At 39.9% G+C, this 27,634-nt stretch overlaps 2 protein-coding genes across 2 annotated transcripts in view; one reads left to right on the top strand and one right to left on the bottom strand.

Moving 5' to 3' along the window:
• The window catches only part of si:ch211-220i18.4 (SRSF protein kinase 3), a 32,301-nt gene extending 31,626 nt beyond the window's left edge, over positions 1–675 (top strand). Inside the window, exon 12 of the mRNA XM_028582391.1 lies at positions 171–675. Coding sequence (XP_028438192.1) covers positions 171–208 — 38 coding nt within the window. The 3' untranslated portion in view covers positions 209–675. The remainder of the gene's footprint in view (positions 1–170) is intronic.
• Positions 313–27,041, bottom strand: lhfpl4a (LHFPL tetraspan subfamily member 4a). Its single transcript, XM_028582632.1, has 4 exons — positions 26,600–27,041; positions 4,615–4,851; positions 2,945–2,961; positions 313–366 (listed from the first exon to the last, which is right to left on the bottom strand). Exons 1-4 carry the CDS (start codon positions 27,006–27,008, stop codon positions 313–315), a joined length of 717 nt encoding a protein of 238 aa, XP_028438433.1. The 5' UTR covers positions 27,009–27,041.
• Positions 27,042–27,634: the final 593 nt, after the last annotated feature.

The raw sequence follows: 27,634 nt of genomic DNA, 5'->3' as shown, positions 1-27,634 counted from the left end.
ATTTCTCACACAAATCAAGACTTTAAATACAGTAAATCTTCTTTTTTTTTCATCATAAAGGTATTCGTTGAGAAAGTCAAGTGTTAAATGCACTGTACAACCTTGTATAATTTTCTTTTTTTGAAAATATAGTTTTCCCAGTGTGTTTTTTTTGTTGTTGTATCTTACAGAATCCTGTACACTTGGTGTCTGCATTAAGATTGGGTGATATCCTGATCATTGGAGAGAAGAGAAGAATAGAGGTGGAGAAGAGAGGAGAGGGAAAGAAACAGATAGAGAAGAGAAGACACGTTGTCCAGTGCCATTGTTGTCTCAGTGAAGACGCTGCACTCCGTACCTTGGCTCTCTTCTGTCCCGCACCTCAATCTGAAAAAAACAAACAAGGAAGCTTCTTATTGTACTGATTTAGAGATGTAGGAAAAATAAATCACGAATCCACGTGTAGTACAAGCATTTTGTAAGAAAAAAACAAATGTTTATTAGTCATAAAGTCATATAACATATCAAAAATCCTAAGAGATCCAATTTGTGGAAAGTATTAAATTTAATAAAAATACTGAAATCGGTGATGTCACAATTTTACATTGCAGCCCATGTAAAGTGGAGACACTAAAGGTAAATAGGTAAACTATTTTAACTAACATATCACCATGAAACTTCCCCAGTTGATTGTTTACATTAAGACAATCATTTTTTGTATTACAAGTTTTCTGAACTTTTACGTTCACTCCTGCTAATGAGATATTTATCTTACAAAATATATGCTAATTTGCAAAAATAAAGGTGTTTCATAACAATACCGTTGCCCCACTTTTTTGCTTCCTAAAGTAATATTTTAAAGGGTAACTAAGCTTTTTTTTTTTTCTTCAACCTGGACCCCTTATTTTCCTATGTTTTTGTGTCTAACTGATAAATGGAGTCTGGTGGGTTTGGCGATGGTGATTTTGTGGCTGTTTCATGTTAAACAAAAATGATCTTGCTCTTAAAATAAAAGGTCTGTCTCTGTGGGGATCCTTTCCATAATGTTGTCTGACCCTTAGATTACACTAGAATAATAATCTGAGCCTGTCAGTGGCAAAAACAACACTTTTAGTGCAGCCCGGTTCGTAGCTTTCGGTTACAGCATTCTCACTCAAAACTGGAACAAAGATTTCAAAAGATTTCAAGATTTCAAAGATTTTTTTTATTCACATTAGTCAGTTAGACACCAATGCATGGGAAAATAGGTTCCAAGTTGAAAAATACCAAAACATCCTATCCAACCTTTTAAATACAAATTAGCACATATTTAATTAGACAATGTCTAATTTGCATAATTAAACATAAAAGTTCAGAAGACTTGTAATACAAAAAAGTATTATCTTAATGTAAATGATTCATTGGGTAAGTTTCATGGCGATATCTGCTAGTTAAAATATGTTCTCTATTCACCTGTAGTGTCTCCATTTACTGTTAAAATAAGTAGGGTACATTTATTATGTAACTCCAGTTACGTACTAACGCCGCCTTCACACTGGCAGTTGAAATCAGCTCCGATACGGCTTCAAAAAATGGCCGGAAGTCCTTCATTTCCTATGGAGATTAGCAGACCGCATGCGAATGGGTCCGAACCGGGTCCGAACGAGTGCGGTGCAAAAAAAATCGTGTCAGTTGGTCATCCGGATGCGTTCAAAAAATTGAACTCTTGCGAAAAGCTACGGACGGTTCCTATCCGACAGAAGTTAGCGTTGCTATGGTACTGATAAACAAACCTGCTAATGCTAATTGGTTAGCTAGCAACAGACGTCCAACTATTGACATTATACCGCTATATCACATTTAACCGACGTGAATGATCTTCTCCACCCCTGCACCACTTGGGCTATGCATAAGAAGCTACGCTTTTATGTCTGTGTCTTATTCGGTTGCATGTTTTCATACAAAAAGGATCTTTACACACATTATCAGATTAGAATATTTGATGACTGCAGTGTTATATTTTATGTAGTCTTGATTTAGATGTTTACGGTAGAGCTGAAGATCTTTGCCTGAACCCGACGGGACCCGACTGGTTCCGTCTTCATTTCTATCATTTTGGACGGGCTCGAGTCGGGCTTGGGCTTGCACTCAGAGTTGCGCAGTAAATGAGCGGTCAGGTGACGTGTTTCAATTGGCACGAAAGAGAAAAAGACAGAGGCTGGCCTCTGGAGGACTTATTTTATTTCTTTGTTCCAACTTCCAAGTGGCCTATAGCCTAAATTAGTCATGAATAAATTATGTTAAAAAATGTATAAATTACTCATTCTTGACAAAAGGCATGCGCACATTTGAGTAATGTCGGGCTGTAAACGGGTTTGGGCTTTTAAAAAGCGGTCAATCAAAATGTACTTGTCGGACTCAGGCCGAATTCTGTCGGGCTCGGGCCTTGTCGGGCCTAATTTCTAAGGCCCGATTACAGCTCTAGTTTACAGTGCTCATTTACATTTTAAAAGGGTTGTAAATCTGGTTTAAGTTAATTGTAGCAAACCATAGTCAACTTTATTCAAATAAAACATACTTTTCCACAAAGTAGCGGCTAGTGAAGATGATGAGTGGCTAGTAGCTTTTGTAAAACCGCTAGCCACAGTGATTGGTGAACAAAAAAGTTAATGTCAAGCCCTGCCCCTTGGAAATCTCAAATGAACTGGTTCCAGATTTGATATGCATTTTTTAAATTAGTCTGGCAATGCCAGGTTTGGTCCAGTTCGTATAAGCAGTAATAAATGACCATACAATCTGCTGGGATTCCCAATCTGTGGGGTGGTTGATGAATACTAGCAGGACAAAAGACTCCTTCACTACCAGTGTCCGCTAATGTGGCTGGGCACTGTAATATGTTCAAAAGCTAATGGGGCTTTACACAGGCATATGTAAACGTAATCCTCCAAATAATGTACACAAAACTATGAAGCAAAAGTCAACTTACCCTTGACACAGCAAAATCTGCAAGGACAAAAGAACAAAAGTGTTGGCATAAACACAATGAGGAAAGAGCAGAGAAACTGCATATTTGTGTAAAACATGAATCTGCTTATGTAAGTACGAGTTAACCATGTATTGGTAAAAAAACAAAACATAATTTTTTAACCTATTTCCAGCTTACGATTCATGTATTAGTTTCTCATTTATTGAGATTCTTAACAGTATATTTTAATGTAAATCCACATTTTTTTTCTCATTATGGACCGTTTACTTTTTTACCTATGGACAACAAAAGCTGTTCATAGGTTGTCACACAGTTTAGTTTTATCAGTTGATATAAAGAAGCTAAAGAGCGTTAGATGCATTTCATGTGTAAAATCGCTGAGACTGTCAATGAGGTTAATCAGATAAAAACAGAAAGACACGCCCACGCTCTGGAATATCTCCAGTTACCATGGAAACCATCATGGAGATGGACCTTGAGAAATCTTATGTCACTTTTCTCTCTTTATTTCTCAGTCTCTTCCTCTCACTCCTCCTCTCTCCTTCGTTGTATCTTGCTCTCTATCTGTCTGTATATATCTCAGTGTGTGTCTTATGTCATAGATCTCTCTCTCTCTCTCTCTCTCTATCTCTTTCACCCTAGCTGTTTCTTTTTGTGTTGTTGAACATCGATCACATAATCCTTATGTAGGGAGACTTTTTATAGCTTTGCGTTGTGTCTTTTATTCTTGCCCCTCCACTGCCTAGTTCTGCCATTCCTTTCCTCCTCTTCCTCTCTTTTCATACAGCTGAAACAATGCTATTCAAGCATCCTGATGCAACATCGTGCAAACTGTCAGAAACCCTCTGGAGGACGTTCTCCCACTCTGGAACACAGCACCGAAAGCAATTTGGCTGGAGTTACTGAGGTCAGTTTGGAGTGCAGTCATTTTTCAGCTGGGCAAATCTTGTTCATGTTAATGACCTCACAGTTGAGGCCTAAAAATACAGGTTTATATGGTAATGTGGTTTTAAAGGCCTATAGAACCAGTGTGTAGGGTTTAGTGGCATCTAGCGGTGGCTGAAGACCCCTTCCCTCAGCCCTCCCTTTCCAAGTGTATAGAAGAACCTACGGTGTCTTTTTGTTAATGTAAAAAAACGTAAAAGGCATTCTCAAGAGCCAGTGTTTTTCTCTTTTCTGGGCTACTGTAGAAATATGGCGGTGCTGTGCTCATTATAAGCTAACAAAACCACAACAAGTCTTAGTTTCAGGTGATAATATACTGATGAAAACATAATTATGAATATTATATTCCATTTCTGCCAATAGATCCCCCTAATTACCACATGCATTGGTTCAAGTTGGGGAAAAAAACAGCCAATAGTCAAGTCATTATCTTGTAATTGATCAGATTTGATCTATTCTTTCAATTTCATCATCTATCCACAAAAAACAAAAACAACATCCAGCCTTTCCCTTTTGCCTTTCTTACAGTGATTGTCTAATCATAGCTTAGGAAGTGTAACTAGGATGGGAAGATCTGTCAACTTTTGGATTTTTGCATTGCATTTGCATTGTGCATGGGGCTGTAGAGTGATACCAACGCTGCTCCTTATTTTCATGTCTTCTACATGGATCATGATGATGAGAGCTGATGAGAATGCTGACTGTTTCGTTATTCCTTCACTAACCTTTGTTGTCTGTCTGCAAATCATCAAGATAGAAATCTGTCTGCCGGTTGCCCAGGACGAAGGCCAGGAAGGAGAGGATGAGGGCGTCCAGGATGCCCATGATGGCCAGCATATAGGCCCAGCGTACAGAGCAATCGCCCAGGGAGTATTTCCCCGCCTGCTCCCCGCACATGTCCCGGATGACCTCGGCGTCCCATCCGTCAGGGAAGATCATGCAACCCAGCACCAGGCACACTCCTGCAACAGGTCACAGAGGAAGAGAGAAGCAGGGTTAAAGTGAGAACTGGGGGAGTTGGATATGTGGGGTATGAAGCCAGAGATTAGTGGAGAAGGGGAAATAGTGCAAGGGAGAATAAGGATGATGTGAGGAGTAAGGGTGAGGAAAAAGAGATTTTTAACAGCAGAAGGAGAAGATAAGAAGGTGAGGTGGTAAAAAAACAAAACACGTGACGGGGGAGAGAAAATGTTGCTGCTGGATTTTCATGAACTAACAGCAATACATTGTAGCTTGCATGTATCGATGCCCTCAAATTACAGAGGCCATCAGTATTTAATTTCAACAACCAGGCCCTGTAAGATGACACCTTTTATTTGCACCTAGCAAGTGGTCTGTTCGCTTTTTACCAAATAGAGCAGAGACTTAAGATTTTATACTGAGTCCAGCTTTTTCTTCATGTCCTTTGATAGTGGTAGTGCAGTTACCCTTCTTAGAATAAGATGATGGTTTGGGTTAAAATAAGTACGTTTTTTAAGTAATTTATAAAGTTATGCATGTAAATTAACATAGATTAAGTATGTTACAGAAACAACATGACTTTTGGTTTTGCACTAGACATGAAAAGCAGTCTTCTTGGTGAGAATCCTGCATTTTGTTTTGTATGGACTTTCACGGTCTTTGATTAGAAACGCATTTGTGATACGTCAAACGTAATCTGGGACAAAATACGTTCCGCTCGGAATGTAACTGAAGATGCAGTTTTGTTGTAGGGAATGTAAATTTGTAGGATATTTATGGTGCACGGCAGCTGGATTCTCGTGATACCACGAGATCACGCAAAAATCTGTCTTGTCAGGCTTCAAGTAATGTGTTTGTGTGCAACAACCAGTGGTTCGGACCAATCAGCGTCCGGTGAGGAGCTACTGGCAGCTACGGCCAGGGTTTAGGTGTTTGTGATGGCTGCGACTGTTCATTCAAAACAACAATTGCGGACGTGATAGACATATGGTTCATCCAATCACCTGCCAGGTATTTTTTTTGAAAATGCCTGCCCTTTGCTAGACAGATTCCAATGACGACTTCTCAGATGGCTCTGTGTACCAAACCATCTGGCATGTCTGGTTACTAGTGTATATACTGTAGGTGCACTTACAGCCATTCTTTAATCGGTCATTAATCATGTTGTGAACTTCCACACATACTGTGTGTGTGTGTGTGTGTGTGTGTGTGTGTGTGTGTGTGTGTGTATATACATAACCTTTCCTTCACTAATGTCAACCATTCCTAATCCCAGGAAACACCACATAGTAACATAGGTAAAATAGGTCATCCATTAAGGTAACATGGCTCACAAAGTTTGGAGGCATTTTCTTTCCCAAAAAGAGATTTTAAAGGTAATTAAATGTAGTATATGTCAACGTTTGTCGCTATGATTGCACACCAACCTGCATGCTCTCACACCCACAAACAAAAGTGAGTGCACACATACCCACAGGCACATACAGTACAAAGCCCTTTGTCGAAATGCATACATGCAATTTCGACACTCCAACCAAAATGGCAATCTATACTCTACACCTCTGCTCATTCATCAAAGTGAGCATCACTGGGGAGCTGATTGTGCCATAAACCTTGCTCACCAGCACTGTTTAAATAGCAGTCAGCCTTTGCCTGAGGGCCTGTAAGTAAAGCAGTGGGCTCCACTGGGAGATGTGGAACATACATGGCACACATCACACTGAATCTTCATTCCAGGCCCGACATGTCTTTTCCACGGGCAACATCACTACACATGAAAGTCAGACAGATTTGGCTGAGTTGGTGATTATTACGCTTCAGTCCAATAAATGTTCAAAATATTTAACATCTGGAACTCTATTGGAGTGCAATTGTGAATATTTTAACTTTAAAGTTTTTCCGGTTTTCCAGTATTAGTATTAGGCATTGCACACCGTTTAAGGCGCCATAAGAGTACACACAGAGCACATTAATGGGTGTGCCACTACTGAATGGAAATCTATTTTTGCTTCATCCTTGTGTCAAGTCTAGCATAGAAGTTTGTTGGGCCAAACAATCCCATTGGCAAGCATATAATTCTATGGTAAGCCCTTGAGGGAAAACATGTATCAGTCAATCACCGCTGCTAAAAGCAAGCTGAAGGTGAGTTTAGTACACTGTTTTAGGTTACAATGCTTCAATGTTGATTGCTAGGAGTTAGTTTGGTTACAACAAACTGAGTAGGTTAAATGGTAACCATAACCATTAGGCCATTGGACTACGGAGCCCCAGACCAATCTTTGTCTTTTTTTTTCCTGAAAAGAGAACACAGGGCTGTAAAGGGTAGGTCTGTAAGCTGTGGCAGAAAAACAAACATGCAATTTAATTTCATCTGGACTGGAAAAGAATTTCAACAAAGTGCACAATGGCAGGAAAATGTTGTGTGTGTGTGTGTGTGTAGGGTCTAAAGGTGATTGATCTGAGTGTATTAAAGTAAAGTCATATGGTTGAACCCTGTCACATTAGTGATTCCCTCTGAAGACCCCGTGTTTCACCCACTAGCCATCCATCCATCATGAGAAAATGGTGGGTGGTGAACTCATGGCAACAGATAAGGGTGGATGTCAGATTAGTCACTACATCTCTGTGTAAAGCAGAAGACCATGCAAATATGAGGAGTCTTATTTCAGGCTGAGACGTACACCAGTTGAAAATGTGATCGCTTCTCAGACAAAATGATTGCAGGCGTAATGAGAGAATGTAATGAGAGAGTATAATGACGATAATACAGTAAGTAATGAGAGAATGGAAGAGCAATGGAAGTAATCATCGTGGGAAATCATCATGTTATGAGATAATAACATCATTAACTGAGTAATGAGTGGCAGGTAACATGTTTTATGGGTTTATGATGAATGTTTCCCCATATGGCATGAAACTCAAAGATATTGAGCATGGGCTTTTTGAAAATGTGGTTGCAGAGCCACATGAAGAATCCTGATGGGCAAAATACTTGCCTGATGGCAGCTCATTAACCAATCATTTTCCTTTGTATTATTATATTTGGTGGATATATTGTCCACCAGCCTAAAATACATAAGACGTCATGGTGTGTTTGTGCTGTGAGCAATAAAAATCTAATTTTCTGAATCAAATCATGTTTTGGCATAAAATTAAATCTGACTCTGTGATATCATTTAATGTGATGGAAAATACTTGGGTTTCATTTTCGTAGGTAATTGTACTCAAGAAAGTAATTGCTGTGATCTCGTAAGAGGGCGACATTGCTAAGAATGTGTCCAACGGGCCAACAAGCACAAGTTGTTGGACAAAACGGATAATCCCAGCCCAAACAACCTATCTTGTTTGCAACCTTACGGCTCATGCAGGTTGCACGGTTGGGCCTATTTTCTTTTTTTAGCAATGCGGCCGGATTCTGAGATTCTGAGAGCAATTACTCTGAGCCCAAAGCAGTCAGTGTCAGTAAAGGAACACGTGCGGTAGTCCTTTTGTGGCGTTCAGGTGGCTTTGTATTTTAAACGTTTACAAAAACACAAACATAGTTCTTTCTTTTCCGTTAAGAACCCGCCTCCTGATCCCCCCATCCTCGAGTCAGCAATTTTTTGGAGGTGTCCGCGAATCACTTGATTAATAAAATTTTGTTCAGTCCATTCATATGCTCTGCAGCACAACAGCAGTCTTGGTCACCACCAGTGAAAGGAGCTCCACTGCTTAAAGCTACTGATCCAGTAGGTTCAGTTTGAAGATCCCTTGCAAATAATACATGTACTGAACACGTCTAGTTAGCTTTTCTGAGATAAAGTAATCTATTAAAAATAACAAGTGATTCAACAAGTCATTAATTCCAAAAATATATAGCATTACACGTTATATAGATATTTAGCATATTGTAGAAAAACCCTTTCTTTCAGTACTGCAGGGCAGTAATGACTGTGTGACATGCCCTTTCCTCTATCTACACTTATCCTCTATTTTCAACTCAAGCATTTAAGTGGGCACCGGCGGGCTAAGAATAACCCCCACCTTCCTACAACCCAAGAAAAGACCTTTGAAGTTGTTGGGGTTTTTCCTCTTCCTTCCTCACTCCCGCCCCACTCCCCCCAATCTCTCAAGACACTGCATTCTAAACTTGGAGGGGACAAACTTCAAAGGCGGAAAGAGAAGGGATCGAACAGAGGGGGAGGATTGGAGGCAGAGAGCTGAAGAATGAAAGCGAAAGACGGGTCGTAGGAAGTAGGAGAAAGAAAGCAAGATGGCTAACTGCTGCTTTGCTGCATTATATCATTTCTCTAATCTCAGTTCATCACTTCCTGTCTTTTATTTTTATCGCAGCATTCACAGCCCGTCAGCTGTTAGAAACAAGGCATCGAAGCAGATCAAACTAATGGAAACATTTGGAAAGACACATTTGTGATCCAACTAGGTGTAATTACCGGGAAACAATTTATTTATAGTGCCCTAAAGTTATTTATAGACTTATTCAATAACTAATGTGTCAGACTTTCTCATCTACTATGTGCACACATATCCTTTTCTTCATTCTAGACCAACAACCAGAACTGATCACATAAGAATTCTAAAAATATAATCAGTGTGCTATATATAAGTGTGAAGTATTTTTGATGGGAGCAGATCCAGGCTCCACAGTATTCCTCCTGAGCAGCTGGGCTCATGACGCAATCCAGCACTGTGTCCTGTGCTCTGACTGAGTTAATTTATGAAAGCATACAATCCATGCAGTGTAGTGAACATACAAAGTAATTCATATAAGCACATGCTCACACATAGACACACCCCTTCACTCAAATGCAGACTGGATTACCGATGGGACACGGGTTGACGTGGCCATGCATTTGTGCAACTGCTGGACTCTGTGCACACATTAGTTTTAAAAAAAATGGGTATGGCAAAAGTAGGGCTCGCATTATGTTGCTGTTGACCACACAATGTCATTTTCATGTAAATCGGATGATGTTTGTCATATAAGGCTGACTTCCTGTTGCCAACAGGTGGCGCTATGACTATAAGTCGATATTGGCATGTACAGTAGATGGCCTCAGGCCTGGACTTTTATTAAGCATGAGAAATTTCAGGCAGAGTAATTAGTATCATTGATTAAATTTCTTCTATGTTTGAGATGTCCCGTTACTGTGGCTACATAACTTCCTTTGGAGAATCACATGGCCTTCTATATTTTACAGAAGTCTAAAAGCTAACCACAAGGCTGTATTTATAACCAAACTGTAACCTCCTGTAAATAGGCCTCCTTGTGAAAGGAGTCTGAAGTCCAACACAGAGCAGCAAAGTGAAAAGGTGTGAACATGACTTCATAAATAGATCACCGGGTCCACTCTATAATGTAATAAAGTTGTCTGAGGTCTGCCCTTCCCTCTGCTACAGTTTCTAGAACTTGGCCTGCTGTCCTCCATCAATCTAATGGACGGTCTCCTCGCTGATACAGAGCTTTTTATGGAGTTGGGATCAAGCCTTGTGTTCGTGTGTATGTGTGTTTTGCTGAAGGGGGCACTTTACAAGATGTTGCTGCCGCGAGGGTTCACTGGCCCACTTGGCATGGAGCTTTCACTCTTTTTTCCCCTCTTTCATTCTGTCATTACACCTTGTCACTCCTACTACATACTGTAAATTCTCCCTCTGTCCTTTTTAGTTTACATATATGTCATCTATTAATTATAATTAGGGAATGTAAACTGATCATAATGCTCTCTCCCAATAACATCTTGAATTTTATTCATAAATTTCAAATTTCTACCCAAATTGTTGACCTTGCCTAAAATGTTACATGAGATACTTTTACCATATCAATTTCTAGGGATTTAAAACCCTAAACTCCCATGCCAACAACTCCTGACCCCTCTTTTTCTTTTCCCTTTTCCTTTATCGTTTCCTCACTCATCCTTGTGTCCTTCACCGGCTGAGGAGGAAGTTGCTGGCACGGGTCCTGAATCTGGAAAGAGGATTGGCAAGCGTACAGAGGCTTGCACATAACCATATAATGTGTCATCTCGGAAGTCCAAGCATCGTTTTTTATTGAGGCACGCAAAGCAGTTTTGTGATATACTGAGGGATAAGTGAGCGGTCCCCTCTGGCAATCCATCTAATTCATAATTAGAGAGTAGAGGAGTAGAGTAGAAGAGTATATCTATGAACCAGCCCTGATACTGAAACTACAGTTTACCACACTGGATATTACATGTAGCGTTGTTGTTCTGATCTTCTGATCATTGTGGTTTGATAATATAGAGCATTGTTTTTTCTGAATAACATGAGATTTGGGTAGTTTACAGTTTACAGCATTATGGCAAATGTACATTAATCCTAAAATTATTGTGTTTAATGATTGATTTGACAACATTGAGATGGTGTACACAGCCAGGACCATCCCTAGACTTTTGGAGGCCATAAGCAGGGTTTGGTTTGCGGGACCCCACTAATTGCAACTTGTTGCCACTTCACTCCACTTCAACTTAAATTTCTGGGCGTAATAATCAATGAAAAATAATGCTGGAAGACACATATACATCATATTAAGGCCAAAATATCCAAATTAATTGCAAAACTGTATAAATCCAATTACCTATTAAATCAACGCTCATTGTACATGTTGTATTTTTCCTTCATACTGCCATACATTACTTACGGTTTGGAAGTGTGGGGAAACACTTACAAAACAAACACTGAACCTATATTCATCCTTCAAAAGAGAGCCTTAAGAATTGTAAATTAAACCACTTATAGAGCACCAACGAATCCACTTTTCATCAAACTAAAAGCACTAAAATTCAAAGATATTGTTGACTTTAAAACTGCACAAATCATGTACAAAGCAAATAATCAACAGTATGGGTTGTTTCAAATGAGATAGAGCAAACATCTCTTAAGAGGAACTTTTGTATTTCAAAAGAAACGTATAAGAACAAATGCATAACATCACTGCATCACAACCAAAGGAGTTAATGTATGGAACAGCTTCAGTGAAGAGATGAAATCATGTACAACAATGAGAAATTTTAAGAGACTATTTAAAATGAATATATTAAATGGATACGAAAAGGATTTGTTTGATGTAGATAGAAGGAAACGAAGTAGATAGATGGAAAAGAAAAAAATGTGTAAGTGTGTGCGTGTGTGTGTGTGTGTGTGTGTGTGTATGCATGTATGTATGCATGTGTGTGTGTGTGTGTGTATGCATGTGTTTATGTGTGTGTAGGTAGGCAGATTTACAGTACATGTATGTGTATGCAAACATATATAAATAAGTGAAGCATCAAATTGTTTTGTATTTAACTAAAGTATAAAAATAGAAAAAGGGGATAGGACCAGAATTGTTTTTTTTTAACTTCTTCCTACTCCTTTTTGAACATGGCAATTTTTTTGTTTTTATATAACTTTATTTTAGGCGTTTTCAATATACAGAAATGAGCATACATACATACACAAACAAACTCGGGACATAGTCCCACATTGGTGCCCTCCCCTTCTCCCTCCCCATATACCCTCCCATGGGACCAAGAGTGCAAAACAAAACAAAACAAAAAAAAACCAGCATATTAATGGGCTAGTCAGACAATTGACTAAAGAGAGCACTTAGATAACATGAGCTGTTAGAGATTCAACTCCTTCACATATTCGATGAGGGGAGTCCACACCTTTCAATGTATGTCTAATCTTTTTCTAACTAAAGTAAATATAGCACCTCTTGGATCCATCTCCTGAAAGGTGGGCATTTATTAGATTTCCAAATCATTAAGATTAGTCTGTGTTATGAGACTACAGAACGCTACTGCTCTCCTTGGTGTTCTTATGGTATGTATTTCCGAGGGTGTGACTCCAAATATAGCAGTGAGTGGATTGGGTTTGAGTGATGTGTTGCATAAAGCTGAAAGGCAGTCAAATATGGAGGACCAGAAATCAACTAGGGAGGGGCATGACCAGAACATGTGACCCAAAAATTGAACATGGGAATTTCTTATTTGAATCACTTACAATACTTTTGGAAGATTGTGCTGAGATGTACATGTTCTTATTTATGTTATTTTTTTATGTTCATGTTCATATATGTTCAAAATAAACTAAACTAACCTAACTTGGCACTGAACCAACTTTTGTATTGTAAATATATTTTTAGGCACACAAAAGGTACCAATAAGTATGTAAAGACTAAAGTGTGACCTATTAGCGCCAACACTATAGTTAAAGGTGCACTATGAGTTCCTGCATGGTCACTTTTGTTGACATTCCAAGTAAATACCAAACAAAACCGAGCAAGCTCGCCCCTCCTCCCATGTTTCCATAACTGTCACTAACTCCAACCCCCTCCCCCAACCATCTTGCTGGTGATTGGCTGGAGTCATTTGTTGTATTTTGGTGCACAGCCTGTGCCTCTAGTGTTTGTTTGACATTTACAACCCCTGTGTTGTCTCCAGAGACCGGGCTTTTTCTCAGTGTATTCAGGGCGTAGGCGGCTAGCGGATCAAGGAGAGATGCCTACGATTTGAGACCAAAATTATATTGCGCTGAAACCATGCAGGAACTCCTAGTGCACCTTTAAATAGACGGCAGGAAATACCATATTTGTCTGTTACCTCCTAACCTTATAAATGGTCCTTCTCAGGGCCTTTTTCTGGATCAGCCTAGTATCCTGAGGAATTATGTCCATATTAGGCGATTCTGCACATGGTTATTTGTATCCAATACCAATGTTTAGTGCAAAAGCAGGAATTGGTACAGACTGGCAGTCAACATTCACTTTTTTATTAACTGTAACCATGATGTTGTTATGATTCTGATTTTGATGACGTTTCCCTAACATTAACCAAGCAATTTAGTTGTCTAACCCTTACCATACTGTAACCATCCTTTTGCCATAACTACGGCCTCTCTAACCAAAGTAACCATACAGTAGTTGCCCTCTGCCATAATATAAAAAGCAAGAATTTTAAAACATTGGCATTATATACAATGGAAAGCTGTTTGTTGCATTCACAGCATTGAAAAGGTAAAAAAAAAAAAAAAAAAAAAAAAAGAAATCTACAGCAACATCTTGTTCCAGAAACAATGTTCAGGTTTACCTGGATAATCGACAGAGCATAAAATGAGTTCCAAGGAAAAGTGTTGACAGTGAGTTGGGTTATCTATAGTTATAGTTAACATTAGGGTTGCACGATATTGACAAAATGTGATATTGCGATATCTATATTAATTTCAATATTTTTAAACATATGTAAAATTACAAAGGTTACGGGAAAAACGCATCAAAATAGATTCATAATAAATTAAACACGTTTTCTTAACACAAGGTTTATTTCAACTGACTGTCATATTGGACTAGTCCAACATGAATAAATAAATAAGGACCATGTCTACAGAACAGGACATGTTTTACTGGTTGGACAGTAGAAAATAAATAAATAAAGTGAACAGGACACAACTTTTTTTTCGCTTCTCTGATTTGTTCCGTTTTGTTGTCTCTATTGATTTCTTCACTTACACTGTCACTCTGTCGAAATATGCACACACGTGGTACATGCTACATAGGGTTTGTCACGTAGTGGACCCTTGCGTTGACAAGTGGAAAGGTAACTGGCCAATGAAACATGATCATTATAGCGTTTCAAGCGGGCTCTACATCGAACACAATTAAGCCACACAGCCAACGGACGGGACGCAGAGCTCCACAAAATAAACAAAATATTGCATGCTTATTGCAACACGTTCGATATATTGCGATAAAGATATTGAGTCGATAGATCTTACGCCCCTAGTTAATATCTCAAAACCTGGACAAGTAAGTCCAAAACTGAATGAGAAAAGTTTTTATATTTGTTATTTGGGTGAATAGACAACTTTAGCAGGAACAAGAACACAGGTGACAGGTTCGATTCCCCACAAAAGCAATCTGCTTATCAACCTTCCAGCTGTTTTTTTCATCGTGTCCTAAGCAACGCAACAAACGCTAGCATGCGCTGTCATTGCAGATTGCTTTTAAAACATTGGCAAAGTGCCTCAACTATAAAATGCAAATAGCTAGTTCTCTTAACTGCTACTTTAAAAGAAACATCCATTTGAATGGCTCCTGGTCAAACTAGTTGAACTAAAGGAGGGAACCACTGAATAAACTGTCCTCCAGTATATGCATAAGTTAAAACACCCTTGATCATAATGTGATCATGAGCTGCAAAGTGTCATCTTCAAAAGAATATAGCTTGTTTAACTTGTTTTTGTCTTAAATGCCTTATATAAAGCCTGATACACAGAAAGAGAATGAACAATATATCCTTTTGACATGGAAGTATATATGTTATTCAGTAAAGTTTGCATATTAATGAGAAGCATGGATGATGTATAGTAGAGACATTTCCATTTTCTTCCCCTCATACATCTCATCAACATGCTTTAGGGGCTTTCTCTCTCTTTCAACTGCTTTCTTTCTCTCTCTTACACACACACACACACACACTGAGTGACAATGCTGAGAAGGGTGAAAGGAATCCATTATTCAGTTGTCAGGATATTTTTAGAAACACCCCGGTGACTTTGAAATTATTTATTAAGCGCCTGATAATTAAAACATGTACGTTTGCGTTGGGAAAAGCCGGCCAGAAATCTCAGAGAGAGAGGGCATGCTAGAGAAAGAGAGGGAGAGGCAGGGATATCCCTCGGGGAACCTCTTCTCTCTCTCTCTCTCTCTCTCTCTCTCTCTCTCTCTCTCTCTCTCTCTCTCTCTCTGTAGTTCTATATTTAACTCAACCACTGCAGCATCTATTTAGCTCCTGCTGGAAACACATGCACGTAGGTGCATTTATCTACATACGAGCACTGGCGCTACCACTCATACTGTATGAAGCTATACACATGAACAAAAACACATGCACACGGTCATTACACATTTACTAGTGCAGAAAAAAACACACACACACCGCACTGGCTCCAGAGAAGAGCCATCATATACACATTTACCCGCTGTCTTACATGGTCACGTGAATGGACGCATGTGTGACCACGCAGACACATGCGCTAATACACACACACACACACACACACACACACACACACACACACACACACACACACACACACACACACACACACACACACACACACACAGGAGCAGGAGCATATTGTCAGTATGCACACACAAACTCGTTCACTTGCTGTGTTTCACTCACTCTTATTCTGTCTCTCCTCTCTCTTTCACATGCACTTTTTCGATGGCTCTGCTGCTTACTTGTTGCAGCAAGACATGTATATGTCACTCTGAACAAAAATGGACAGGAAGCATGGTCTGTGTGTGAAAGAGTGAGAGAGCAAGAATAGACAACGACAACATTGGTCATTTATCAAACCCGGTCTTTCTCCTTAGCAAAATTAAGAAGAATTTGACCAGGGTTGTTTTGGAAGGCAATGACCTATTTTGTTGTTTGAAAAGTAAACATGCTAAATTATATTATATACATAATGTCACAGTATTAGAGTTATTGATGCATTGTTGTCCACACTTTTCCAATGCATTCGTGTCTAAGCGAATAAGGTGAGCAAAAATTAGATATATAATCTATTCAGCTCATTGAACCCTTTTGGCTCAACTACGAGGCATTAGCCAACGTTATGCTAGCAATGTTAACACCATTCAAAATCAATAACATTGGGAACAGTGGGTTACCTAACCCTAAACCCTAACCCTAACCCCTTGACAATCAGTAAATATAATTTGACGGTATGTTTAACAACAACACCAGCTCGCTATCCAGTCATGTCATTGTCCCTAAATCAATAACAGGACTTTCATGAACAAATGATACACATGTGCACTGTCAGCCGCAGCCTAAAGTAACGAGTTGAACAACGAACGGGATGTGAGATGATCACTAAATAATCAGAGAGGTAGTGTAACAGAGGGGTAGTGTAACAAACGTGCAGCTTGTTTGTTAACTCCATCCTGTGATGTTCAGAGGACAAAGCACTGAAAGACTACACTTGATGTTGGAAATAAGATATTAAAATTCAAATATTTTTTTTTCCATTTCATTTAACGCATTCATTTAGAACAGTAAAAAGTCAATTTCACCTGAACTCCTTAGTAGGTTTCCATCACTTTTTAATATACAACCCTGCAGCCAATCAGAATTAAGTATTCACCCAGACCATGGTAAAACTTTAAAAGTTGCTATCACTATCTTAGATTTGAGGTGGTATGGCCCTACTCTACCTCGTAGTTGGCTCAGTGGGCTGTTATCATCTCTTGGTATGCTGGATCACCCATCTGCGTCAATATTTAACCGCTCGACCGCGGCGCTGTAAGATGACGTACTATGAAGTATGACAACGGTAGGGAGTAGTATAATGAAAAAAATAACTCCGCATAAGGAGGAAGTTTGGGGTGGTGGATGGGTAAAAAAAAACAGGACTTTTACCTGTGAGACCAGTGTTCATGTCCTGTGTGAAACCAAAAGTCAATGTTGACTTTTTCAAAATGACCTAGGCTACGTAACATTCCTTACGTAACATTCTTAACTAATGCCACAAACTTAATTATTTTAACCCAAACTACAATCTTTTCCTAAACCCAACCAAGTAACATTAGTTAGAGCAATAAAAACTGACACCCAAGAGTCCTGACCACGCTAACTGTGACTGTTACCATGTGAATAGATGATAACAGCTTTCTGAACCTATTAGTAGGTGTAGCAGGCCCCTTCTAACCCATGTCTATGAGGCTGATAACCACTGATAACGCCCATTCAACGGAGTGTTAACTTTCAAAACGGGTGAGTGAATTGGTAGAAGGCTGATCTAATTGCCCAAATTACTTTTGATGTACGCCTGTTTCTGAAAACATAAATCCAACCATATGCCTGTTGGATCAGACCACCATGACTGAAGTGAAACATGGGGCATCTCATTTGCTGTGCACATCTTATCTAAGCAGCTTCAGAGTGTCTGCATGTATTAACCCCATTACAAAGCAAACCATAACCATGTACATTCATTTTTACTCCCCAAGAAGATGAGCGTCTAGGGTGCAAGTGTCAGAAGTAAGATTGAAGAAAATTTTTCGTTTTGCATTTCTTGGAGACAGAGATGATCTGGGGGCATCTAGTGTGGCTGTGTTAGCTAATAATGTGACATATGGATGTGAATATTAATGTAAATGTGTTCTGAGTATGATCAGTGCATTTCTTTCACCAGACTTCTGCTGTTTCTGGCTTGTGTCATTCCCAGTTAAAACTCAGCAGCTACTTTGCAGTTGGGCACAATGACGATTTACCTGAGGGAGCACAGAAATGGTGAGTAATGATGATCATGAAGTAATGATGCATTCCAAGTAACAGCTAAGTGTAATATACTGTATACTTATATTACTTCATGGAACATAAAAATAGTAACTAATATGTATATATTAGGGCTTGAGTAGTTATATCAAGTGTTATTTAGCAGGTGACTCAGGGTTAATCACAGACATTGAGCCAATAGTCACTGTGCTGATTCATGATGATATGTTGCCGCTAACTAACTAGGAGTAAGCTATAAGTAATCTATCATTGTCTACTATAACGCTTAATCCATAATTATTTAGGACCTACTTAGCAATGGTTCAATAATTACGAGTTAGCAGTGGTTTGGAGGCACAGATCTTAAGAAAATCCAATATGGTGGAATTCTCAACATTGCTGGTATCACCTAATGTATAATTTCAAATCCAATCCAATTTTTTGTGATCTGGATTTTTTATGAGTACTTCAAAAACAGAGAAGCTCCATTGTTTGCAGTTGTTTAAAAGGAACAAAAAGATGGTACGTTCATGATTTCTTCATCTATGTAGCTGATCATCAGTCATACAGTCAATATGTAGGTAAGAACAGGGGTGGGACAGGCCTATTGGTGGAAGACCCTACTGAATCATGACAAAATAAGCCTCACATTATATTTCTATTATGTTCAAGCTAGCTGTCAGGATTTATACTGCAGAGATCTGAGGAGCACCATAGTCCTCATAAATCGACTGGAGTTTAGAATTCTAACACAAAGATAGCTTAAGATAACGGACATCCGGCCGAAAAGGACATATGGCATTTCCGGCGGCAACGGAGCAATCCCGGAAGTGGAAGGTCGTGGATATAACCTAAGCGGGGCCTGACAAGCTAGTGTGATCCAAAACAAACCTGCTTCAGCCGGTAACCTATGGCTTTGGCTCACCCGTACGTATGTTAAAACCCGAGTCTGATCCCGAAACACAGGCAGAACAACCCGAATCAGCTTCGCAACCTAGACTGGAGCAAGACGTTTCAGAGTGGAACCTTTTTTAAAGCTTTAGTGCGTAACTTTTTGATATTAATGAACGTCCATTACATTCAAGCCATTGCCAAATAAGTTCCTACAAAGCTAATTAAGACTATCAGCTCCACACAACTCTCTCTGTATTTGTCAGTCTGGCTCATGTTCAGAAGATTGTGTTGTCCGGTGACTTTCCCACGCAGAAACTTGAGTGAAGATAACTACCTCTTCTGAAGAGTCCATCATGTTTTTTTAAATCCTCCTTACCCTCCTTGGCTACTAGCAACTGCGTGGAGGAGGGGTCGGGGCGCATGCACGATCACAGAAGGCTTGTATCATGTAGACGCGCCAACAGTGTTGTTGTCATTACTTAGAATTCCTCTTGGGGGAGACAGAAACTACGCACTATAGCTTTAAACGTTAACAACATTAGCCTTTCATATGCAACGCTTTAATTCCGCACTGTCTGTTGACCATGGCGATACAACTAACTCTTCGGGCCTCGGCTCTAACTTGCTTGGTTTGAGGATGTGCCACACTAGCAGCTAGGGGAGCATTATAACTTGTGTTACAAAGAGATGCAAAATGACGAGCGTTTGTCACGAAGTAAAGGCTGGACTACAATAGAGCTGTTTTGAGCAGTTTGTGAACTGTGGGAGACGTTAACTCCCTTTGGGGTGGACTTTGGGCTTTTTCACTTTGTAAACCTATAACATACATATAAAAGATATACAACACAGTAAAGGAAAGGATGTCAAACATAATGTCACATCCTTTTTCTCTCTACTATTCTAACTCTCTATTACTCCAGCACTATCCATCTTTTTTCTATCTTGCTCACATACACACGCACACACACACACACACACACACACACACACACACACACACACACACACACACACACACACACACACACACACACACACTCACTAAGAGCGAATAGTCGCTGACAGGTCGTTTCTCCCAGGACAGCTCCTCCCCTGTGCCACGGCCCATGTCCAGCTTAGTTCTGTTTAATATTGCAATAGACAGGGAAAGAGGTTAAAGAGAGATGGAGGCATGAGTTGATGGAGGAGAGAGAGAGAGTCATCAAGCTCCGATGGCTTGTGGGCTACTGAGCTTCACCTCTTTTCTGCTTGAGGGAGGAAAGGAAGCAATACAAACTGGAAACAGATAGGAGAGGATGTTGGGGAGGAGATAGAATAGAAGAAGATGGGGGAAGAGAACAACATAAAGAAACAAAACGGACCTCTGTTTCTGTAGGAAGGTAAAAACAGTTTCTTGCGCTAAAATATTTTTTCTTCAAAAAAGGTGAATTAAAAACTAAAGCTCTTACAGTTTCCCTGGGAGCATTTTCCACTGAATTAATCTAAATCCTAAAGGTGCAAGCAGCAAAGCTCTTCGCAGACCTCAGGGTGCTTTTGGGAAATCTAGCCCTCCTCTTATTCTTTTCGTGTGAGGAAAAATGCAGCTTAGTCTAGATTCTTAGTGTAAAATGAGCCCATTATTCACTTTACCGTCGAGGTGTGACATAACTTGGGGCCGATAGGAGAAAAGTCACCTATTAGCAGGTAGTTGTTTATTCGCTATTGGCCACATTTGGTTTGTTCCTAACCCCTCTGACTTCATAACTGTCTACAACTAAATAACCATTCAACATTTTTTTTGTTGTTGTTGTGCATTGTGAGCATGTTTCAATGTTGGTCTGTATATGTTGCATTGAAGTGCTGACTGTATTAATTTGAAAATAAGCCGGCTGAGCTAACTCTGGCTCATTTACAGTCAGTAATTCCCTGTCAATAAACAAATAAATGAAATTGCAGTGGCAGCTATTCTGGCTGCATCATCCCTGTTTTCCTGGGACCTGTATCACAAAGCAAGTTCAACTTAGTCTGTCACTCTTTGAGCTACGTGACTTCACTCAGCCTAACATTGGCGTTCCTAGCTAGCTGGTGTCATCAAGCTGGTTATCATCTGGGTCAAAAATATTACAATGCATTTTATCCGGATGAAACAATGATAGTTTCACGGAAACACTGCAAAAGTGTTTTATAGCTGTTCCAATGGCAATACAGAGAGGTGGGTCTAAAAGCTGGCTGTTATATAGAGGAGTAAGATGCGCTAATCATTTAAATATGGGGATAATGGGGTTCACAGACTCTCTCTCCTGGAAGGCATTCATAGTGTTGCACTCATTTGTACACACAAAAAAAATGACAGAACTAAATGTGTAAACATTTATAAAAGGGAGCATGAGAAAGAAGTTCAACCCTGCCTAGTAAGGGAGCCAGCTTTGCGACAAAGGAAAACCTGAGTAAAGCCCATAAATGGATAACCCACAAATCTTGCTTTGTGATACAGTCCCCTGCTGCAGGGTTTTGCAATCAATTCCTCTTGTGTTTCTTACAGCAATGCAGGAGCAGTGCAGAATGTGTGTATGTAATTCTGCCAGCAGTTTAGTTTCTTTTAAAGAATCTTCCTTGGCTTAGGTCCACTTCGCAGCAACCCAGGTCACTATTACTACTTTTAGGCCTTTTGGTAAATACAGCCACTATTTATTGCCAAGAGTCATGAGTGGCATCTTATAGTCCTTTCATGTGCATTAACCTAATGGGCCTCGGTTTCATTTTTTTTTTACCAGTTTCAAATGTTACAGTATCACACAATCATTGAATGGGCATTATCAATTGTTTTCAGCCTCATAGATATGGTTTAGAAGGAGCCTGCTACTCCTACTAGTAGGTTCAGAAGGCTGTTATCATCTATTCACATGGTAACAGTCGCCGATAGCTTGGTCTGGACCCCTGGTGTCACTTTTTAGTGCTCTGGTACTCCCATTGTGAATTCAAACAAAACCTATGTTACTTGGGTAAGTTTAGGCAACAAAACAACTTAGTAAGGTTTAGTAAAAGATTGTGGTTTGGGTAAAAAAAGTCATGTTTGTGGCGTTAGTTAAGAACCTTATGTAGGAAAATTAACTTACATAACATACAGGATATAAAGACCTAGCCTGACAAGCCAGACCCACATCAAAATGTTGGGTCTGGGATCTCACCATTGACAGGGCTCAATCCGAGGGGCGGGATAAACGGTTGTCTTTCAAATTCCCTCTGCACGCTATAGGACAGCGCTACAACCAGGCAGAGCAACGCTAGTTGATAGATTAAACTTTGCCGTATCCGGTCGGCAAAACTCCGAACACATCTTCCTTTTTTAAGAATGACTTCAGTGCCGTTCTTTGTTCTTTTCTCAAAGAAAAGCTTAACTCCAAGTCTTCCAGAGTTGCGGCCAAAGCCGATTTGAAAGACCATGGTAGCAGGGAATTCACGCGGAACCGTCGCAACTCTGCCGTCATTATGTTAAGCCCGCCCACCGACTCTATACACGATGTGATTGGCCTGACCAGAATTTAGATTTCCAGATCGCAAGCCAACGGAGAGTTGCTAGACAACCCTGGCTGCAAATTACATTTGCTGCCGCTAGGGTGCGTCTAGATTTCTAGGCTAACGAACACTGGTCTCCCGGGTGAAAGTCCTGTGTTTGTTTGACCCATCCAACAACCCGCCCCATCCGACCCCAAACTGCTCCCTAATTTGCACTTTTGGTCCATTTGGCCTAGATCTAGGCCACCCTTGGTTCAAATTGTCCCTGACTGTATTTGATGAGGCATAATCTGTCACTGTGCAGTGCCAGGAGACCTGCTGCACCCAGCACCGTCTGTACCCAGCAGGGCAGAGTGGATGATTAGACCGTCATCTCCAAGGTGATGAGAAGCATTAGGCTGTCTGCCAAGTCTATTAGACAACTTACCCCCGCCACACATTGTACGCATCGGACGGACAGGAAAACGTTGTAAAGTTTCATAAACTCTGACACGTAGGCCTACTCACAAATTAGAAGGAACGCTTATATAAATTTAGTTTGAGAATAAACATTTGTGTTATTACAGTCAGCACTGAGCTTATGTGGGAAGCCTAATATGTCCGTGTCACTTTTCTGAAATTATACTTATGGTATTGTGAAGATCTACTTACACAAATAAGAAACAAATTCAAATGATGTAATATATACAGAAAATGAGATGACGTTACATAGTTGATAGATTATGACTTACAGAGATTTTGTTGACCCTAGTCTTGCATTGCGCAAGAGGAGGGTCTGGCTGGTCCACACAGCATTCCCGGATGGGAAAAAAACTTGCTCTGATTTATTGGCATTTCTTTAAAACAATCGTCTTATGTGGCGCTAAATGCCGGACAGAGCCATGGTGTCGCTGCAAAATAGCCTCGGGAAGGAACTTGTTTTGGTGGAACATGTGTACGTTCAAAGGTTGTTTTAGTCGTGCAACAGAAAACTCAGATTGGACCAATGCAGCTAGCTGTTTCGATTTACCCTGCAGAAATATGAGAAAAGGTTAACCATAGTCCTCATAAATCGACCAGAGTTTAAAATGTCAACACAAAAGAAACACAAAAGAAACCCAAAGTAACGGATTTACAGCCTAAATGACTGAAACCCGGCGGAATTTTCGTCGGCAACGGAGCAATCCCGGAAGTGGAACGTCATGGATATAGACTAGGGACCACTGCAGTAAACAACCTAGGTGTGTATAAAGAAGGTAAAACTAGCTCCGCAAAAAGTAGCTCCGCATCTGCCACTTACAACAGTCAAATGCTAATTACACACTGATGCATCAGTATTACATAACAAATTAATAATGTAATTTCCTTTAGGCCCATTTGCTGATAATACTTCTGTACTCATTTTACTTAAGTAGAATTTGAAATGCATGTTTTATAATTGCAGTTTAGCTAAAGTAAAGGATCTGAATACTTCCTCCACTACTGCTTTTTTTTTTTTTTTTTATAAACGTCTTGCTTGATTAATGGTTTGTGGAAAGACCCGGGTTCAATTCCTGTTAAGTCATGAAGATTTAGATAAAGAGAGTAAAACGTGTACCTTTGCTATTCTGTCTGATTCGTGCTGATTGTGGAGCACCAAGCCCTTTCAGCACACTCGGCAGAATAGAGGACAGAGTGGGCAGATGAGGATGAGGAAAAGAACAATACAGAAGGAAAAAAAAAGTGCTGATCTCCCTCGCCCCCTCTCTCTCTCTCTTCCTTTCTCCCTCCCTCTCATTCAGTATGCTGACTGTTTCTGTACAGAAAACTGTCTCCCACGCTATTCTGCATGGCCTATTTATCACATTGATCAGCTTATAAAGAAGTCAGATATACACAGGAGGCTCGCCGGATATGTGCGTATGAGAGAGATTATGATTTTTTGCACCTTCTGAGACATACGTGCTGCTCTCACTACTCAAAGGTTACATCTTGCTGACATGGTCATTTTACTCACTTGGCCTTGTGACATCAAATCAATATAGATTTCATTTGTATCGTGTCGCTCCTAAAACAATCGTACATTTTGTTGCAAAAAACAGTAGAATCAGTGCTGAATATCAGCAGAAGTTGAAAAAGACAGTAGCAATAAATCAGACCCAAAATTCATAATGTTCCTGTGTGGGCTATTAAGAATAATCAATCAATATGAGCTTTGTCTTCATCCTGAAAGTAGAATAAAACTGTTAAAAAGTCAAGAAAGTAGAGCTGAAAAAATGTATTGATTAATCAATTAGTTGATCGTCAGAAATATAACTGTCATTTTTTAAACCAAAATGACAACAATGATCTGATTCCAAATGTTTGCTGGTTTTCTTTTAGGATTTGGACTGTTGGTCAGAGAAAACAAGACATTTTATACCACCATGGATTTTTTTTTCCTTTTTTTTGCTATTTTCTGCCATTCTCTATACATCCCAAACAATTAATTGGCTAAAAAACAAAACGAAATTGTAGACTAACAAAAAATTAAAATATAAATATGTTAGTTTTACCCCTGCAGGACAGCAGAACATTTGAAGATGGACTTTTACTAATCAAATGAAACGTGAATGTGATACTGTACATATTTAATTTATGGTGCTATTAGTTACAAATAATTCCCCATAATGTCACACTAGGTAAACAGTTGTTTTTTTTTTTAAATAATAATGTCATACTTGGTGTCATTGCTCACAAAGTCCCATATTTTTAACATCATCTCCAAAGGGGTCTTAGCTCTGGCACCTGCACAAATCTAAAGTGAACCATCAAAGCGTAAATGTTACAGACCCCCTGTTTGCCATTACTGAAGCTGTTCAGTTGTCTGTGAAGGTAACACTACCCACAAGAGCAGGAGACAAAAACATCACTATCCTGAAAACAATAATCCAATCGACCTGGAATCATCCCTCAAAATAGCGACACGGACCAATGTAAGCCCGTAACATCACATCACATCGTACACTGTGAGATGAGCTGAAATGGATGAATGAATGACATTTGCATTCCATCAGCATAAAGCTATGATCCTGCTGCTGCTGTCACTGGAGAAGCAGTGGTGTATCCTCGGAACATCAATGGTAAAAGGGAAGCTCTGGGCCTGTTCTTGCTTTTAGTGGGTGAATAGTCGGCATAAATGTAATACAACATCCTAATTAACTGTAACAGAACCTGGCCAATAGCCTTTAGACTACAGCGAGGTAACAGACAATCAAAGCGCTGCACAAAAACCTTTCATATTATTATTTCTACCCACATCATATGATATCTCTCATGTGAGCCAGTGGTGCTCGGTATACTGACCTCAGAAGTCCGTAATGATGCTTGATGATGTCACTACACTAGCCTCTACATGGGAATTTGCAGTTTTGCACTTTTCTTTGTACAGCATATAGGCCTGCCTACCATAGCAGTTTTTCTTGTCAAGCATTTTGAAATGTATCTAGGGGTTATTCATCTTATCTCACAACACATTCTAGAGGCCGACATATTTTTGTTGGATTTATGGGGCGAACAAAAGGCTAAAATAATATTCAAGGTGGCAATGCAAGGTGGCTTTAATGAGTGGTCATCAGAAGGCTCCATCAAAAGAAAAATGCATTTTATTAAAAATGCATTCAGAATAGATCGTAGCCTATATGGTTAGATAGATAGATAGATAGATAGATAGATAGATAGATAGATAGATAGATAGATAGATAGATAGATAGATAGATAGATTTTATTAATCCCAAATTGGGAAATTTCTCTGTTACAGCAGCAAGTTACAAGGACATGCACAGATACTCACTCACACACATATAGAAAATACAAGAAATATACTAGAAATAATAAATAAGATAGCAAAGATAAAAAATGCCAGAACAAATACTAAAAAAACATAAAACAAAATACACCAATACTCATGGCTGCCTACTGCAAGGTGGCTATTCATGCGATTATAACAGGAGGGTCAATTTTTGTTGGGTTTGGCTTCATTCCCTGGGCCTTTGGTTTTCTGCATCTGTGTGACTAAAAAGACAAAAAATGTAGCCTCTGCTGTATAGGTGAGAGCAATTGTAAGAGTGCCTACCGCACAGCAGCTGCATCCAGGCGCAGGTCTTGTAAACGGTGGAGGTGTTGCAGAAGAAGAAGAGCGCCATGCAGGCGATGCAGCTGAGGGTCAGCACCATGGACAGCAGCACGAACACAGAGGCCGCCTTGAAGGCTCCGGACGGGATGGAGCTGAAGTCGGAGAAGCTGCCCACACAGGTGAGCTCCCGGTTGGGCGACGGCCCGGTGCCCACGCAATAGTGGAAGAGGCCGAAGTAGCCGGCCTGCGGCGTGTTGACGCTGTCGCCGATCCAGTAGGGCTGGATGAACACCACCACGTTGACGATGGCGAAGCAGATGGTGAAGATGGCCCACAGCACCCCGATGGCCCGGGAGTTGCGCATATAATTGTCATGGTAGATCTTGGAGGCTTCTTGGGAAGGCAACATGTTTGATCGGGGTTTTTTTTCTCTCTCTTTATATCTCTCTTCCCACCCCCGTCCTCCTCCTCTTTAGACTCTCACAAGAAAGAAATAAATGTAGCCTAAATCTTAAAAAAAAAATAATAATAATAATGCCCAGACAGCTCGACACCCCTCACTTCCCAGGTATTGTATTTTTGTTTTCCTTCTCTATATCAAAGCTTTCCTGCGCTAAAAAAAAATTCCCCCCACTTTGGCTATTTCTAATGTGGCTGTTAAAGGCTGTTAAATGAGCCTACATCACAACACGATCAAAATGTTACCTGCAAATGAGTGTGTGATATCACAAGACAAAACATTGTAAAAACGAATGGGTGGGGGGTGGTAGGGGGGGATGCTACATTGAAGCAATACAAAAATCATAGCCTACCTACACCACTAATGAATAATTTACCAAGACCAGTGATTCAACATTGCTGTCTAAGGCTCGTTTCCTTGGGGCTACACCATGAATGATTCAAAAAAATCCATCAAAACGGGATTCTCTTTCTTTCACAGTGGGTGGAGGGGGTGGGGGGGTTAAAGCTGTGTTTCATCCTCATCCATCAGTCCAGAGCTATCTTCAGGATGTCCTTTATTACCATCCGTGAGAT

The sequence above is a fragment of the Perca flavescens genome, chromosome 7 (assembly GCF_004354835.1).
Source record: "Perca flavescens isolate YP-PL-M2 chromosome 7, PFLA_1.0, whole genome shotgun sequence".
Taxonomy (NCBI): Eukaryota; Metazoa; Chordata; class Actinopteri; order Perciformes; family Percidae; genus Perca; species Perca flavescens.
This window is presented reverse-complemented; position numbering and strand designations above follow the sequence as displayed.

What these genes read in the sequence shown, in the direction of transcription:
- lhfpl4a (XM_028582632.1), bottom strand. Translation starts at nt 27,008, where the DNA reads ATGTTGCCTTCCCAAGAAGCCTCCAAGATCTACCATGACAATTATATG. An exon ending in CTGGATGCAGCTGCTGTGCG is followed by an intron (nt 4,852 to 26,599) that starts GTAGGCACTCTT and finishes GACCTGTTGCAG; the next exon opens with GAGTGTGCCTGGTGCTGGGT.